The 17,515-nt window shown below is 32.4% G+C and overlaps 2 protein-coding genes across 4 annotated transcripts; both read right to left on the minus strand.

Annotated features, from left to right (window-relative positions):
- Window positions 1-1,929: 1,929 nt before the first annotated feature.
- On the minus strand, window positions 1,930-8,281 carry LOC141697278 (protein BONZAI 3-like). Its single transcript, XM_074501571.1, has 16 exons — window positions 7,773-8,281; window positions 7,004-7,051; window positions 6,756-6,904; window positions 6,624-6,672; window positions 6,030-6,086; window positions 5,314-5,490; window positions 5,093-5,227; window positions 4,667-4,728; window positions 4,456-4,555; window positions 4,249-4,363; window positions 4,088-4,164; window positions 3,630-3,767; window positions 2,886-3,050; window positions 2,643-2,756; window positions 2,390-2,486; window positions 1,930-2,258 (listed from the first exon to the last, which is right to left on the minus strand). Exons 1-16 carry the CDS (start codon window positions 7,938-7,940, stop codon window positions 2,134-2,136), a joined length of 1,776 nt encoding a protein of 591 aa, XP_074357672.1. The 5' UTR covers window positions 7,941-8,281; the 3' UTR covers window positions 1,930-2,133.
- A 2,420-nt stretch (window positions 8,282-10,701) lies between these two features.
- Window positions 10,702-17,292, minus strand: LOC141697760 (protein BONZAI 3-like). 3 transcript variants are annotated; one of them, XM_074502297.1, is made up of 16 exons: window positions 16,846-17,292; window positions 16,037-16,084; window positions 15,642-15,790; window positions 15,487-15,535; window positions 14,845-14,901; window positions 14,125-14,301; window positions 13,898-14,032; window positions 13,303-13,364; window positions 13,075-13,171; window positions 12,880-12,994; window positions 12,693-12,769; window positions 12,270-12,407; window positions 11,635-11,799; window positions 11,392-11,505; window positions 11,142-11,224; window positions 10,702-10,989 (listed from the first exon to the last, which is right to left on the minus strand). In XM_074502297.1, exons 1-16 carry the CDS (start codon window positions 16,996-16,998, stop codon window positions 10,866-10,868), a joined length of 1,743 nt encoding a protein of 580 aa, XP_074358398.1. In that variant the 5' UTR covers window positions 16,999-17,292; the 3' UTR covers window positions 10,702-10,865. The 3 variants fall into 3 exon arrangements, with proteins under 3 accessions (XP_074358398.1, XP_074358397.1, XP_074358399.1); XM_074502296.1 differs by having other exon boundaries at window positions 11,107-11,224; window positions 16,846-17,291; XM_074502298.1 differs by having other exon boundaries at window positions 11,128-11,224; window positions 16,846-17,290.
- Between the last annotated feature and the right edge of the window lie 223 nt (window positions 17,293-17,515).

A 17,515-nucleotide genomic window follows, 5' to 3' on the forward strand; every position in this document is an offset into this window, starting at 1 on the left:
TAATAACATTTACTTTAGATACAAGCAAAAATCTAAACTAATAAAATTTTAACTCATCAAATAACAAACTTCTCATTTTGAACTATTTTTCTTCGTAATTAATTTTCAGACTTCTGGCGAAAAACAAACACTCTACACATTAAAGTCAAAACTGATGTCTCTAATATTTTCAATCTCCTAGCTTTAAGACAAGCGGGCTCTGTGATTGTTGAATGTGTACTCCATGAACCAATATAATCACGTTTTCATGTTCTATTCAAAAATTATCTTATTGTTTTTAATCTTTTTCCAATTTCAGTTTTATTCTTAAAAAAAGGTTTTTTTTCTAGTAAGTCCCATTTCAAAAGTTACTTTATAAATATTTTCTATTTTTAGTCATAATTATAAATATATCCCAAATCAAATATTTTTTTCTAATTTAAAGTTAATCATGATTAATTTTAGAACAATGGATCAAATTCACCATTTCACTCAAAAATGGCCAAAATATTGCTTCTAAAAATTATGACCCAAAATATTAATTCTAGACGGGTTATCGTATAACGTTAAGAAAACAATTAATATTTTTAAATTTACTGCGTAACCTAATTTAATTTTTTTAAAATTTTAGAATTCAATAATCCCCTTTTGATTTTTAGAAATATTAAAAAATTGAATAAAAGATAACAATTTAACATTTTAGACCCCCTAGAGTCTAAACCCTAATTTAAGTGAGGGTTTACGATCTCTAGGCCTTAAATTTGGAAACCAAAAATATAAATTTTAAATTAAATAATTTAAAATTTTAAAAATATAACTTAGTTTAATAATTGTTAACATTTTAGAATTTATCAATTCTATTTTTGGGTTTTATAAACAATTTAAATAAATTTTTAATATTTTAGGATTTAACAATTTTTTATTTTGGGTTTAAAAATATTTTTTTAAACAAACATTATGTGTAAAATGCTAGATAAAATAGTGTTTTAGGGTTAAAACATTATATAAGGTAAAAAAATGGAAAAAGAGTTAGACACTACACAATGTAGCATTTTAGGGTTTTTTTTACCTAAACCTTACACCATCTACAGTTTTGAAGTGAAATTTTGGGTATGATCAGAAATGAGGCTTTGGACTATTTTTTACTCAAAACACCGGGGCACCATCCTTCATCCTTAATTTTACTACTATACATATTTTAAAAACATTTGTATCCTTAATTTTTATAATTTAGTATAAAAAATCAGCTCCAAATTAAAATGAAAATTATTATTTGTCATAAACCAGAAAATATTTAGAACTATTAATTACATTTAAATAAAAGTCCACAAAAATTATTATTTTAATTACTTATATAATATTTCACTACTAGTAAATTATAATTATTTTATTAAAAATAAAATTAATAGAGAATATAGGTTAATATTGATGTTCGCCCACCTAGTAGTTAAATAAATTACCGGTGATAACGCAACTGCATGATCTTTTTAATAATACTCTTAAAAAAATATTGTAGGCGGAACAATAATAAACTTAATGTACTTATTAATTATTATAGAGCTATTGTAGGCGGAACAACAATAAACTTAATGTACTTATTAATTATTATAGAGTAAGCACGGGCTGAAAGAGGTTTTTTTAAAATACACGTCTACACATTAAGGATATTTTAGTAATATTTGGTAGATATATATTAATTTCATAACTTGAATATCTAGTGTGGTTATACATTAGTTAAATTTTAACCATAGCATAATTTTTTAATAAAGTGGAATATTTTTATTAAGTGAAATATTTTTACACGATGACCTATTAATTTGGGACACATTCAACAAATTCCCTACAAAAATGCTAATTTTACTTGAAATTTTTTCTACGGGATCACTTCTTTGGTATATTGGTTCAAAAGAGCAAAATGAACAAACTGTAGAACCAGCAATAACACACACATTTCTAAACTCAAAAGATAATACCTGTGCATAAAATCATTTACAGTTTTGACTTGCTTTTGTCCTGCAGCCACTACATGGAACTTAAGATTTACAGACTTGTAAAAGGAGATGCTTCCACCATCAATCTAGAATATGAACTGTTATTTACAATGCAATGAAGATCAAAACAGCCATACTGGTGTTTTTACAGGTAACTTGAGACTCACGGAGGATAGGTAGATTGCGGAACACTAGCACCAATTGGTTTTATATCTCTGCTGCGCATGTACGTCAAAAACTGCCCAGGAAGCTCCTCCAACAAGCTTTGCACCACAGATATTTGCCCACCTGCATAAAGCGTATGGGGAAAAAAGAATTAATAAATTGCTGTGGAAATTGTAGTACACCATAATATATCTACACAGGAGTACATGCTGATAGATGACGATCTCTACCACAATCAACAAATACGCACTCACCATGCACATCTCGCATTGAAACAAATTGAACAATATCTCTTGTAGCTATTCTTCCAGCGGAGCTCTCTAAGCGATGTCCATTATCAGCATCAAGAATCTGCCATAAGACGATTATTATTGAGCTAAAACAATATGCAATTATAATTTCACTTTGTTTAATTTCCAGTAGAGAAGTACAGTATTCTCTTCTCATACTACTTAACTAGCACATTCTCATGGGATGTAACTCGTGTATCCGAGAAAGTAAATATACCTCCATTTGTTTAAAATCTGCATTACCAACTCCAACAATAAGAATCGAAAGGGGTAGATCAGACGCCTTGATTATAGCATCTTTAGTTTCTTGAAGATCTGTAAGGACTCCATCCTACATATATGATCCAGGACTCACTATTGGCAGAAACTATATCAAGATTATGTATACATGCTATCATCTGTGCATGCGGTGAAACAAAGAGAGACATTAAAAATTGAAAAGTTACGCTTGGACAAGTACCGTAATAATTAGCAAGACAAAGTATTTGCTAGAGTTATATGACAGGGACTGGCCAGCCAAATCTGCAGCCCTGTTGATCACTTGACTAAATAGAGTAGGTCCTGAAAGGGTAACATTCTGCAAAGCGCTTGCATACGCAGCCATTACTCCTTCAACTCCCTCAACCTGTGAAATTCAAAGGTCAATTACAATTACAACCACATATTACTTCAACTTCTTAACTTGTGAAATCATGACAATGACTTTAGCATTGGCATGTACATAAGAACATACCTAATAACTAAGTAGATGAAAGCACGGTCTGCAAGTGATATTATTATTCAGGACTTACCATAAAACCGCAGAGCGTTTAGTGGAACTATAAGTTTAGGTATATAATTTAAGTATTTTAATCCTCCACTAAGTTGCTACCATTTTTATAGCTTTGCTAATAAATGTAAATAAGCAGCAGCAGGCAAAATTAATTCTTTAAACATGAAAGCTAATTGCTAAGCATTCACAGTTGTTCTCTTCCGACCAGTTCGCACTAATAATAATATAATCTTAAATTTATACATATATTCTGAAATTATTCATTATATTTAATGTTCACAAGACCTGCATATTATATAAGCAGTCAAATGAACAGGAAAGGAGTGAGTATATCGAATAAATAAAGAGATGGAGAGATACATTAGGTATAGCTCTTCACATTCTGCATTTAAAGATAATACATATCATTTAACTTGTCAAAGAAAGTATCACCTCAAAGCTGCTTGGACTTCCATTCAAGTTGAAACAATGAGATATTAAACCATCATGTGTTTTTCCACCAAAGCCCCAAGCAGGAAAGCGTCTGTCTGAATCATAGAATTGTATAACATCCCCAACCTCTATTATAGCCTGCAGTGAGCAATCATTTCAAGAAATTCATTCAAGTCCTCCGGATTGTAAGGGAGCAAACAAAAAGACTAAAGCCCATAATCATGACTTCCATATTGACTTGTTGATGCAAAATTTAAAATGCCAAAAAGCTTCAGCGGGATAAGAATAAAAATAAATAACATTAAAAAAACTGATTCTTTCAGTTCATTGTTCTGATAAAGACATGTTAAAATAATAATTAACAATTAATAAACATATACTTATTCTGATACAACATAAACGACTTTTTAAAAAGTACACTGTTGAAAGTTCGATATCACCAAAGAATCATCCGTTACCTGCTGGTACGCATTCAACCGGCCAGAAGGATCAATATAGTGCAAAGAATTTGGACTCCGTGGATGTCCATTTGATGCTGGAATTATTTGAAAAGTTAACCATACAACAAATGCAAGGAATACATCATCTAGCATTTATTAAATTAGCCGGATCAAGTTACCAGTAAAGTCAACAGCAACCATGAAGTTAAGTTCGAACCCGCTAGAGATGTAATCTATAAAACTGAATAATTGTTTCTCAACAAAACTGTCCACGAAAAGCTGACCTTTAAGAACCTACAGGTAAAGAAACACAAAATCTAATAGGAGAATATGCAACATGTGATTCATGTGATTCACATATTGGGATGAGTGCCAAACCAGATCACCTTTTCGTGTCCTCTGTGATGCGAAGATGGTAAGATGAAATTCACACCAACTTTTTCTCTGTGAATTCTTTCAAAGTCGGCAACTGATTTCTGCAGCTGTCTGTAACAGAAAGAATGCGAATTTTTTAAAAAAGGTAAAAAAGAATTTACAACTAAATCAAAAGTGAGGAGCAAAGACGAAACAGAGATAAGGGCTGAAAACAGCAATTACCCAATAAGGATGTGATCTCCACTACTGTTAAAATCGAAACATTCAATAATTAGTGGGTTCTCCTGCACAAATGAGGAGGTATTAATAATAAGTATTAATAAACAGTAACTTTAATAGTAAATTACATGTTGGTTCATGTTGTTAGTTTTGGGCAAGAATATACGTTAATCAACTTTCCTTTCCAGTTATCACATACTAATATTAGGAAATATAGTGATAATCTTAACGTATCCAGTAATATAAAGAACAAATACCAAACTAAAGAAAAACATAATAGTGAATTTTTCTTCATGGCAAGGCAGTATATCAATTAATAATGCACTGAAACACAACATTTCAATAAACAAGTCCCTGTCCTCTGTTGTGCATCACATACTAGATATCAAGCTTAGTCTACATCTAGAACAGACGGTTGGAAAAGCTTACTTTGCTCCCAAATTGCCGCATGCTCAGACACAGGGGCTTCCATACAGGATTCAAATTGTTGTTCACAATCTCCGTTTTGCAAATTGGTACAGAACCGCCTGCTTCTACAATCCTGGAAATCCTTAGAAATGGATCCTAGAAGCAACATGTAAGCCAAAAAAATGAGGAACATCTACCCACAAGAAATTTTTTAAGAAAATAAATATGATAACAAAACATACACTTTTGGAGAAAAGGTCCTTGTTATCCAAATGCATGCAACGAAATACCACCTCGACAGCATTTCTTGAAGCAGCAGTTTCCTCTGCATGGACAGTGATTGTACCAAAATTCTTCAAACCAGGACCGTGTTTATTGTGAAGATTGAGGGTTAAAGAACGACTTTGTTTAGTCACAATCTACCAAAAGTTTACAAAAAACAGACGAGTTAATAAAAATGTTTACATGTCAACTCGTCCAGGACATTGTATATTATGTGCGGGATGGTCCAAAATATAGTGGCAAAGGGTTGTCCCCATCAGATAAAGTCACCAAGTACATACTCATATAATCACATTTCCCCATATAGGAAAATATAACTTTTGGCTCACACTGACTACTTGTTAATACAAACACATTCTTAACACTAATATTAAAGTCCCAGAAGCGGTACCCAGCTACTGGCCTGTGGTTGGTGACCACTATAGCCAGTTCCAAATTATCACACAGGGTTAAAATGTAAATATATACATATTTTGGTTTTCGATAAATATATTGCAAGATATAAAAAATAATGGAAATATGGGTGTTTGTAGCAAAAACAGCTTGGATATTTCTCACTGCTAAGAACTTGACCAAGACAAGATGTTTGAGTATTAAGCAGTAACTAATTTTCCATTAAACTACACTTATGTACAAGTGGCCAACCGTAGATGAATCAGGTAAAATAAAGACTAACCTCAGACAGAACACAGCTTGCCTCCCCAAGAAATTCTTGGTCTTTTAATTTCAGATCCTGCAAGTTGCAAAAAAAAACTATTAATTTTTGCTTCTACATACCATAGATAATCAAAGCTCTGTCAACAAGTTATGGATCATGGATGAGAGAAAAATGGATGAACGAGTTTCAATTTTTAAACCTAAATTCAACAGCTCTATATTGCATAAATCTGGCCCTCAAATTCATTCCCACTAACAAAAAACTTTACAATGCCCTATCTGTTTCAATCCTGTTCAAAGCAGATCTTTGTACATGGGATAATCTAGGAACACGCACTAGGTAACCATAACAGCAACGTATTAGATATGATAATTCATTTTGGTGGTTAAAAAAGTTCTTTGTGGCATTTGTTGATTAAAGAATCTACCTATCTGAATAGAAGACGAATTTGTAGGCATACATAATTCTTGATGTAATTTCTAACGTACTTAAGTATTAACTGTATAAGATGTTACTATAAATAGTATGTAATAGCTTGCATTACACGCTGAGAGTATGGAATTTGCAACCATAATCGAATTTACATGGAAGTAAAAGCAGAAACGATGTTACCTTCACAGGTAGATTGTGATACTTTGTATCTACATCATAAACATGGAAGCTGAAAAGGAACAACAATCACTATTAAAAAACATTAACTAAATTCAAACTGATGTACTGAAGATTTGTGCATAAAAGATTTACACTAATGGCTGGACAATCTCAAACTGATATGCAATAGGAACTTTCCCAATCCAGATAGGATTCAAATTGTTCAGTATGACTTCGGTACGCCCAAGTTCTACTAAGCCTCCATCTCTTTTCTTTGCATAAGAAACTACCATTGGATCACTCTGCACTTACAAAAAAACTACAATGTTCATCTGTTTTTTGTGCTGCAACATACTACGTAGGTATTATCAGGTTACGCAATTAACAATTATTTACAGTACCTTTGACATAATGTCTCGATCGCGCAACTTTGATGCTGAAAAAGATAGCTGCATTTATATTGTACTATTAATATTAAATCACCATGTTAATCTGATAAACTACACAAAAAATTTAAAATAGGTATATAAACAAGAATCTGTCATATAAATGCTTCATCCTAATATTGCTGATACACTATCTTCCTGCACACCCATAAGAATAGTAAGATCAAACAAAGAATTATTTATCCAGAACTCAAAAAAATAGAAACAGATATATATACACACACATACATAAAAAGACACATTCTACTAATAATATTGTAGTGAAGATTAGTCATGTAAAAATTATAAACATAATTAAGCTTGTTCTGGATTATGGCCACCGCTATAATATTACAGGAGCTACTAAAACTAGACTCAAATTTAATTAAAACCTTATAAGAAAAATTAATTCCTTAAAGGCTATAAAAATATTTTCATACTCATGTAACTTAAGAATATTGTATTCCCCGAGTTCGGGTTGTAGGTCTTCGTACATTTTAGCCGCCCCGAAGATGAGATAAATATACATAAGTGAAATGGTGTGTTGTAGACTTGTAGTGTGTGATGTAAAAGAAGGAAATAAAAAAAAAAGCATCACAATCAGTGTACATTATATAAACAGTGTGAAAAGTGGCAAGCCCCTAAGAGAGTGACAAGATAAACATACATGTTTGACTTGGAGTACTAAACAAAAACTCTTATCCAAAAAATGAAATACTATGAGAGAGAGAGAGGAGAGAGAGACCTCAATCTGAGTAAAAAGAGCGTCAAGGCCTTTAGTCTTGAAGAAGAAGTCAACGGCGTCGTTGTGACCTCCGCCTCCGCCGCCTACATTTTGTAGTTGGTGTTGGGGCCCACTACCACCTCCGATTGCTTGCTTTCCTCCTCTCACATCTGAAAAACAACCTCCCATCCCTCTTTCCCCCTCTCTCTTAAAACCCTAGAATCTCGATCTCTCTCTCTCTCTCTCTCGATATATGTAAATAAAAATCTGTTTGCAATTTCAGAGCAGTAATCACTATAGATACGCACAACTACGTGGTGATCCTCCAGCGATTACGGGCTGACACTTACAATTATATATACAATAAGCATTATGTATGTATGTATACGGGTCTCCTGTTTTATATATACTGTACCCCTACTGGATTTTAAATTGGAATCAATTTCCTGTAAACTACTCCAACAAACTTCAGCCCCCCCCTCCGGCCTTCGCCGTTATTAATTCCCCCCTTTACCATTTTTATATTTTTTGTATATATAGAGACATAGGAAAGTTTTATGGATAGCACTTTTTCTTCGGACGAGATCATAATCAAAACATTATAAAATATACTCCCTCTCTCCTATAAAATATATTAAGTCTGTCCTAATCATTTCTTTAAACTTTTTTTTTTTATGTCTCATCCAATTTCTTATATTTCAAAACTTACCAAAGATAGTCAATAGATCACATCACTTTTCCTCATTTTTCACATTACTTTTACTCCCCTATCTCTTTTTTATATATTAAAAAATTAATGGGTCTTACGCTTCACCCACTTTTCTTTCTCTTTTTCACTACTTTATACATATTTCTTATTCTTAACCACTGTGCCCAGACCAAACATAAAGAATTGGCCGGAAGGGAGGGAGTATTATTTTATGAAGTATATTTTACAAATATCACTAATTTATTAAAATTATTGAAAATTATTTAAGCTTAATAAGTAAAATTTGTATATTTCGCAGACTTAACATGTTTTGCAGAATAATTTTTTTTTTAAATGTTTTACATATAGTACATATATGATATTCAAGATTTTGAATAAAATAAGGATTTTTGTAAAGTATGATTCGTAAAATAAGAGATCGATTTGCATAATATATGTGTTATATTTTGAAATAATTAAAAAAAATATTATATGATTTCTAATTTTTATTCTAAAAGTGATTTTTATTGGAGTAGTGCTATATATATATATATAATTCGTACCTAAAGTGGAAAGAGATGATAGTGCTTGCACTTCCTTTTTCTTGCCCATATTTAATTTGTCTTTTGTTTAATATTTAAAATACGTAATGACCTCAATCAATATTATTTTGGGAGATTAACCAAAATACTAATATTTTTAAACTTATTATGGAAAACATTATCATTTCAAAACTTATTTTCAAAAATATATTTTTTTAATTTTATGTTCAAAAAAAATGATTTATAACTTTTGGAACTTATTATACAACTTAATTTCAAATTTCGAAAATGTTAATTTTACAATTTTATTAATTACATTTTAAGTTTGTAACCAAATCATCATTAAAATCAATTTTGAAAAAATAAAATAAAAATTGCATTTCATGTTGCAAAAGTTACAAAATCTGTTTTTGAAATTGAAACTTAAAGAATTGTATTTTTTTTAAACTGTTTCACAAACAGTCGGATTTTAAATATTTTTTTAAAAATACTATATTTTTAAAACTCCATATTATTTTATTTATTATTATGCATTGTTTGAACATGAATTTCACAAGTTTACGTTTGAATATATTTTACTTTAAACGCGTAATTGAATTCCACAAGTTTGAGAAAGATATATGTTAGGTACGAATTTCGCGCACAATTATTTCGATAAAAAATTGTCATGCAAATTACACCCTCATTTTTCATGTCTTTTGCAACTAATGCACGCCAAACGAAAGTCTCCGTGGATTTATAGTTTTTACAGGTATGGTAAAATGCGTTTAGATACAAAAATTTGAATCAAAATTTATGAAATTGAGATTCATTCCGAAATCTGAATCATATAATTTGATAATTATTTTAAATCGATTTAAATCGGTTACAAAATTATCCAAAGCGAAGATTTAAAAGAAAATGATCTGAAATACAAGATCCGATTATAACCTAGAACAGATCAAAATCGAATAATATATTACCCGAATCAAATATTATCCGAAATAAGAAAAATTCATAATTTAAACAATGTAATGTTTATGATAACATACTTATTTAATTATATTCTTTTGTAAAAGTACATTACATTATATAAAAATACTAAATTAAAGAAAAAAAATATTTTTTAAGTCTCACAAATTGAAAAAATTACTAATTTATGATTGAAAATATTCGAACCGAATTTAATCTGAACCCAATTTTGTCCTATCTTAATCCGATTTTAATCTGAATCGGACTCGAACTGAATCACATCCGATCTGATGCGAATGATCTACAAATATATCATAATCCGAAATAAATCTGATATGAAACCGAACTTGTTATCCGAATTGCTAGGTTTAATTTTTACACCTGATTTGATTTTTTTTATTAATTCAATTTCTAAATATGTATTTAATTCGATGCAAGTGTTTTTTCATTTCGACACCTGTTACTCAAAATTTTTGCTGAAATTAAATTGATTCTAAACTTTTCAAGTTCAAAAAAAAACAATTTTGAGTAGTCATTGATATTTTGTAGCTTGATTGTTCTCATAAATATGCTATACAAAGTATTCGTTTTTTTATCGCAACACATGAAGTGTGGGGGTTAGAACGATGATGAGAGAATTTTACAAAATTTTGCTAATATTTTTCTAGTAACTTTCAACGACTTGCTGAAAATTTGCGTTTTGCATGTTTTTTTTGTTTTGTGTTGTGTTGGCAACTCGACACCTTAGTTAAAATTGATTGTTTCCCAAACTTAACTAAAATTAAAATTTGAGCACATATCTGAAGTTAGCGTAGAATAATTTGTACAAACCTGTACGACAAAAACTATTGTTGAATCTAGGCTTTCTAGCAACAAAAACCAACGGTGCTAAATACAAATTGAGAGATTAGTATTAACTAGAAATCAAGGGGGCTATAGTTCCCATCGAGCCCTTACTAATCCTCCCCAATTGGTTTTATATTTCTGCTGCGCATGTGAGTTAAAAACTGCCCAGGAAGCTCCTCCAATAGGCTCTGCACCACAGATATCTGCCCACCTGCATTAAGGAGCATGGAGCAGAAACAGTAAGAATCTGTTTTTACATGTTCCCAATGCAGTAAAATCTTGATATTCTATCGACACAGGCAAACCATCCTGAAGGTCATGAACTAACATAGGAACAATATGCACTTGCCATGCATCTCGCACATTGGAACAAATTGAACAATGTCTCGTGTGGCTATTCCTCCATTAGAGCTCTTTAAGGAATTTCCATTGTCAGCATCAAGAATCTGCCAGAACGACAAATATATTATGAAAAAAGAATTTTGTGTAAGGTGCAGCCTTAAAATCTCACATTTCTGGCAGGGAAGCAAAATGATTTTCCCCATTACTCTTTAACTAAACTGCTAACTTTTTCTTGTGAACTGGTGTATCTCCAATGAGAAAGCAAGCATACCTCCATTTGTTTGAAATCTGCATTACCAACTCCAACAATAAGAATTGAAAGGGGTAGATCACATGCCCTAACTATAGCATCTGTCGTTTCTTGAAGATCTGTAATGACTCCGTCCTACAAATATATGGTCCAGGTCTTACTAAGTTACTATTATAAAAATGTGAGCGTGCAAATATATATATGTAGGGAGAGGAAGAGAAAGAGGAACAGGGATTTGGAGATAATTAACTCTTTAACATGTACCGTAATAATTAACAAGACAAAGTATTTTCTGTAGTCATATGAAGCAGACTGGCCAGCTATCTCTGCAGCCTTGTTTATTACTTGACCGAACAGAGTCGGTCCAGCAAGAGAAATATTATTCAAAGCCTTTGCATACGCAGCCATGATTCCTTCAACTCCTTCAACCTATGCATAAAACAATGAAGATTTACATAAACATGAAAAATCAAGAGATCAATGACTTTTTACATGGACTTAGGAAAGGACCAAGTCACCTAAGCAGATTGCTATATATATTCTAATGTAATAATGAAGGTGTAATTTATTATGCATACACGGCATGAAGTTGTAAGGTTGTATTACAGTGCTAGTAACCAAAAGTTTTAGTTCATAGGTATTAACGGGATGAGGGGTACTTCTGGCACTGAAGTGTTAGTACTAGACCGGAAATTAAAGTTTGCTAGCCACTTGGTCTAATCGCTGAAAAGTAGCTTTTTACAATCAAATCTACAAAAAACCAAAAACTACCTCCATGACAGAAGAGCCCCAAAGTTAACCAACAGCATAGCAACTTCCGGAAGAAAACAATTGTGTCACTAGTTCTCTAGTAGTGATTTAACCCACCATACATACAAACAAATTTGAAAGAGTATTACCTCAACGCCATTGGGACTCCCATTCAGATTGAAGCAATGAGATATCACTCCATCAAATGTCTTTCCTCCAAACCCCCAAGCAGGAAACAGCCTATCAGAATCATAGAACTGTATAACCTCCCCGACCTCCATTATAGCCTGTAATGGTTTAAGTAATTAACTCAGCTCCCCTTAGACAAACATATAGTATATGGAGCTAAAAAAATGGACACTAAACTACATCATTGCAATTTCCTGATTCTTGTCAACGCACAAATTAGCTTCCAATTTAACATTGTTAGAAGATCATTCTAGAAATACAAGTGTTCATTAGTATGTCAGGATCTGACTATCTATACATTATTTCACATGCTAACTCATATTTAACTACTTTACATACACATTTTTGAAACTCGGATAAATATAAAGTCGGCATCCCATTACCTGCTGATAAGCATTTAGACGGCCTGAAGGATCAACATAGTGCAAAGAATCTGGTAATCGTGGATTTCCATTTGATGCTAAAATATGTTGAAACATTAATTCATGGTATGATAATAATAGATGTACATAATGTAGAAAGTATTAAGATATTCCAATTTAATTTACTAGTACAGTAATAATTTCATACCAGTAAAATCAACAGCAACCATGAAGTTGAGCTCAAATCCACTAGATATGTAATCAATGAAACTGTACAATTGTTTCTCAACAAAACTATCTACGAAGAGCTGACCTTTCAGAACCTATTGAAGTGCAAGACGTCAATTATAATAGACAAGAACCATAAGGATCATATACTGATATGCGTATAATAAATCAGTACCTTTTCACGACCCTTGCGACGAGATGGTAAAATAAAACTGTGCCCAACTTTTTCTTTGTGAAGTCTTTCAAAATCGGCAACTGATTCTTGTAGTTTACTGTTTAAAAGATTGGAAATTACGATTCTCTGAATTATCTAAAAGAAATACAACAGGAGAACCAAAAAATGCCAAAACTGGAAGACAATTAAGTGAAAGATGGAGAGAAAACAAGAAACTAAGATACTTACCCAATAAGGATATGATCTCCATTACTGTTAAAATCAAAGCATTCGATAAATAGTGGATTATCCTGCAAAAAAAAACTCAGCAAATTGTTTCAGAAGGTTTTCACAACCACTAGCTACATCAGAAAATGGAATTTCTGGTCAGATTATAAAATTAGGGCATGATTCCATGTTCAGTCTTTTGTCATTCTTATGACCAACATGAGATCACAGCAAGTTTCGCCCGTTCAACTCTATTATAAGGGGAACAACATATATTAAACCTAGTATACTTTAATGCTTCATATCCCTAGGTTGAATCGAGTAGAACTGGGAATGGAATGAGAATTGCAAAGAAATTAAAGGTGTGATAGAAGGATGGAGGAGGTGAGAATGAAAGACAAGACAAAAATCTTTTACGCTAAGGTTGGAAGGATTTGCGTGAGAGGTAAAAAGAGCATTGATCTATAATTTGGAAAAAATGAAATCAAGTTTCAACTTCTGGAAATGAATGGAGAAAGGAACAAGTGGAACGCATAAATGCCCAGAAAATACAGTTACAACTACACTTCATTTCTTCCGGTCACTGAGCATAAGGACAACAGCTCTACAAGCTTACCTTGCTCACATATTGCTGCGTGGTTAAACATAGGGGAGGCCAAGATGGATTCAGGTTGTTGTTCACAACTCCTGTCTTGCAGATTGGTACGGAACCACCCGTCTCAATAATCCTGGAGATTCTTAAAAATGGATCCTAGAAGCAACAATTAAAAGCATACAGTTAGATAAACTACCCACAAAAAATTCTCTGCCTGAATACTTAACAGATAATTTGAATAAACATACACTTTTCGAGAAAAAATCTTTGTTATCCAAACGCGTACAACGAAATGCCACCTCAACAGCATTTCTTGAAGCAACAGTTTCTTCCGCATGAACAGTGACTGTGCCATAGTTCTTCAAACCAGGCCCACGATTATTGTGAAGATTGAGGGTTTTAGAACGACTTTTTGTAGTCACAATCTACCAAAATATGAAAATACACACATATTAGTAACATAATTTGCAAATAAACAATTGCAGTTGAACAATGTTCGATATGTTTCCAACGTATAAAGGTTGTTCACATCAACCAACATAATTATATAGCTAACTCTTTGCAGAATAGGAATGACTTATTCCATATACAATAATACAACTAATTTATCCTTAATGCATGTAGATGATGTCGAAATCAGGGATTCCTGGCTTGTTGAAAACTATTGCACTAACTTGGAGAGTTATGTAAAATAGGTGCACATTTGGGTACTAGATACTAGAATTATACACGAGATACAAAATAGTGTACAATGTGTGCAGTTGCTATAAAAATATTATGGAACATTTTCAATGTTTAAAAACCTAATAAAGACAAAACACATGACTTGTGTTTGTACTTAATATGAACCTTACCAACATATCAAGAAGTCAACTACACTTAGCCATCCATATATAAATCATTTACAATAGATTTTATAGAGCATACACTCTAGTTAAAAACCAAGAAACATCAGGTAAATAGCTGACCTCAGACAGAACACAGTTTGCCTCCCCAAGAAAATCTTGATCTTTCAATTTCAACATCTGCAATGTGCAAGAAAATAAATTAATTTGCATAACATCGAATTTGACAATCACACAATTATATAATCAACAAATTAGTTTGTGCCGGTTCATCAAGTTGGTTAAAAATAGTTTGGTTTTGCTTAATGTGTTTGCCAGCATTTCACCTTGTATGTTGATGACAATCATGTAAGCATACAGAACTCCACTCTAAATCATTAGTTAACAAAATATAAACAGTAAAATGACCTATAAATTTAGCTTTTACCGGGATGGGACAAATAGTGTACATACATATAAAGCCTCAAATTTTAATTGCAATTATCTTCAGTGCTACTTAAATTGAACTTGTGATCTTCAATTCTATCTTTAAATTATTCTTAATTACTGTTTAACATTCCATAAGAAGGAAATTACGCATTATTGACATTTAAATGAAATTGACCAAGGCATTTGTTATATAAGTATGCATATAATGTATCTATTACGAAATTATTACCCTGTAGTGTCAAGTATATAGGTGTCACAGTGGATGGAGCCCACTGCAAGTATAGAATTGGCAACATTAAGAAATTTTGCATGGAAACGGAAAAGGACTGGTATTACCTTTGGTGCTACATTGTGATACTTTGTGTCTACATCATACACTTGGAAACTGAAAAGAACATTAATAGTGAGAAATACACAAGCTCATCAGGACCTAAATAAATAATTTATATTCAATTTTTAGCAAAAGAAAAGCTTTGTATGAAAGAAATTACTGTAATGGCTGAACAGTCTCAAACTGATATGCAACTGGAATTTTCCCTATCCATTTGGGGTCCAAATTGTTCATTATGACTTCTGTACGACCAAGTTCCACAAAGCTTCCATCTCTTTTCTTTTCAAACACAACAACCATAGGATCACTCTGCAATCAAAAATTCAATTCTCAATGACTTACTGGAACCTGAAAAAATCAAATTTACACTGTTTATGCAATTTTGAAGCAGGAAGCCCGGGGGTGTACGCAGGCGTTACCCCTCCTGGAGGCTGATGTAAACATATGCTTATACAAGTTGAAATATATATTGAACTTGACGTCAAGCCAGCAAGGACAAAACAGATGCCTAGCTATAAGGTGCACTCTTCAATTAATGATAGTAATATTGATTACCTTTGACATGAAATCGCAATCACGTAACTTTGAAGCCGAAAAAGATAGCTGCAGATCACATCGGAGAGATATTATTACAAAATCGTGCTATTATGATGAACAAGCAACTAAAAGCCATCACGCAAGACTATGCACTTGACTAATATAAACTTTGTTATTGTTATGTTTATTCTTAATTAAAAACAAGAACAAATTAAATTCACTGATGTTCAGTTATATAGTCGTCCAAATCCAAAAATAGTGTTATAAATCTTTTTTTTAACAAAAATTATGAATAGTCTCCACGAGATTTATCAACAGTCTCCACGAGCCAAAAAAATTCTAAAACTCATTAATGTGCATAAAATACAGGGTGTTTTTTAAGCCACACCGTCGCAGTAGTACAGATTACCAGTTTCATTCAATTAATAATAGGTTTGGAAACTAAGTTGGTTTTTGTGGCAAAGAGCACCCATATATGCAAGGGCGGGTGCAGAAATTAAATTTTGGTGTGTGCCCCTTATTAGATCCTCCCTTGACATATACGGTTAAGTTATTTAGATTTAGATTTTGGTAATGAGTGTGTTTGTGACCACAATAGTTAGAGAGGATATATATAAAGGTGATGCAGGAGGAATAGGAAGAAGGCAGAGGAGGGGGGGGGGCGCAATTACTTGGAATACAATTCATTAAGCAAAAGTGTCCCCACAATCACAATATATCCCCCTAAAGGAGAGAATAAATTACAAAGTCCAACTTGTATTAAAATCAAATTACATACAAAACAAAACCCTAGTAGTACAATACAAGCGGGGGAGAAGTGTACGGACCTCAATTTGAGTAAAGAGAGCATCAAGACCCTTGGTCTTGAACAACAAGTCTACAGCATCGTTATGGCCCACTTCAGATACACCTTGCTGCTGGGTCCCACCTCCGTTCACTGCTTGCTTTCCACCCCTTATATCAGAATAACAACCTCCCATCCTCTCTCTCTCTGGTGTTATCAAAATTATTATAATGGTAATGAAGCCGTAGGAAGTGAATATATATGCACAACGCAACGGCCTAGCAATATACTATTTATCCTAACCAAAATTTATTATGCTACTGTTTAAACAATTAAGTTTTTAATATTGGGTGTATGTGTATGTATTTATAGCCTTCAGAAGTGTTTTGCTGGAAACTTTGACGGAAACTTCCGCCGCATCAATATCGGAGCTTCCCCCCAATTTTTACTTGAACACTTCTCGTGGGTGATATACTACTATAATTTTTTACTTTTCCAACTGCAATGCTGTAAATTTCGCCCCACTTTCTTGAGTTGTTTGAAATTTTAGGGCTGTAATTCCATTCGCGGGCTCGTTCTACTGTGATGCACTCTGCCCGTTGTTCTGTCTCGTTTATCGAAGAAAGGTTCCGGCTTGTTTAATTATTCAATTTCGTTCGATTCGATTTGTAAAATTTAATAAGTTGAATTCGGGTAGAGATTTAGACTCAATT

The sequence above is a fragment of the Apium graveolens genome, chromosome 11 (assembly GCF_009905375.1).
Source record: "Apium graveolens cultivar Ventura chromosome 11, ASM990537v1, whole genome shotgun sequence".
NCBI lineage: Eukaryota > Viridiplantae > Streptophyta > Magnoliopsida > Apiales > Apiaceae > Apium > Apium graveolens.

Coding starts and splice junctions, on each gene's coding strand:
- LOC141697760 (XM_074502296.1), bottom strand. CDS start 16,998: ATGGGAGGTTGTTATTCTGATATAAGGGGTGGAAAGCAAGCAGTGAAC. Junction 14,302..14,844: donor CAAACTGTGTTCTGTCTGAG/GTCAGCTATTTA, acceptor ATATTTTGGTAG/ATTGTGACTACAAAAAGTCG. Junction 10,990..11,106: donor CAAGTGCATATTGTTCCTAT/GTTAGTTCATGA, acceptor TCCTTAATGCAG/GTGGGCAGATATCTGTGGTG.
- LOC141697278 (XM_074501571.1), bottom strand. CDS start 7,940: ATGGGAGGTTGTTTTTCAGATGTGAGAGGAGGAAAGCAAGCAATCGGA. Junction 6,673..6,755: donor GAGATTGTCCAGCCATTAGT/GTAAATCTTTTA, acceptor GTTCCTTTTCAG/CTTCCATGTTTATGATGTAG. Junction 4,556..4,666: donor GGAGATCACATCCTTATTGG/GTAATTGCTGTT, acceptor TTTCTGTTACAG/ACAGCTGCAGAAATCAGTTG.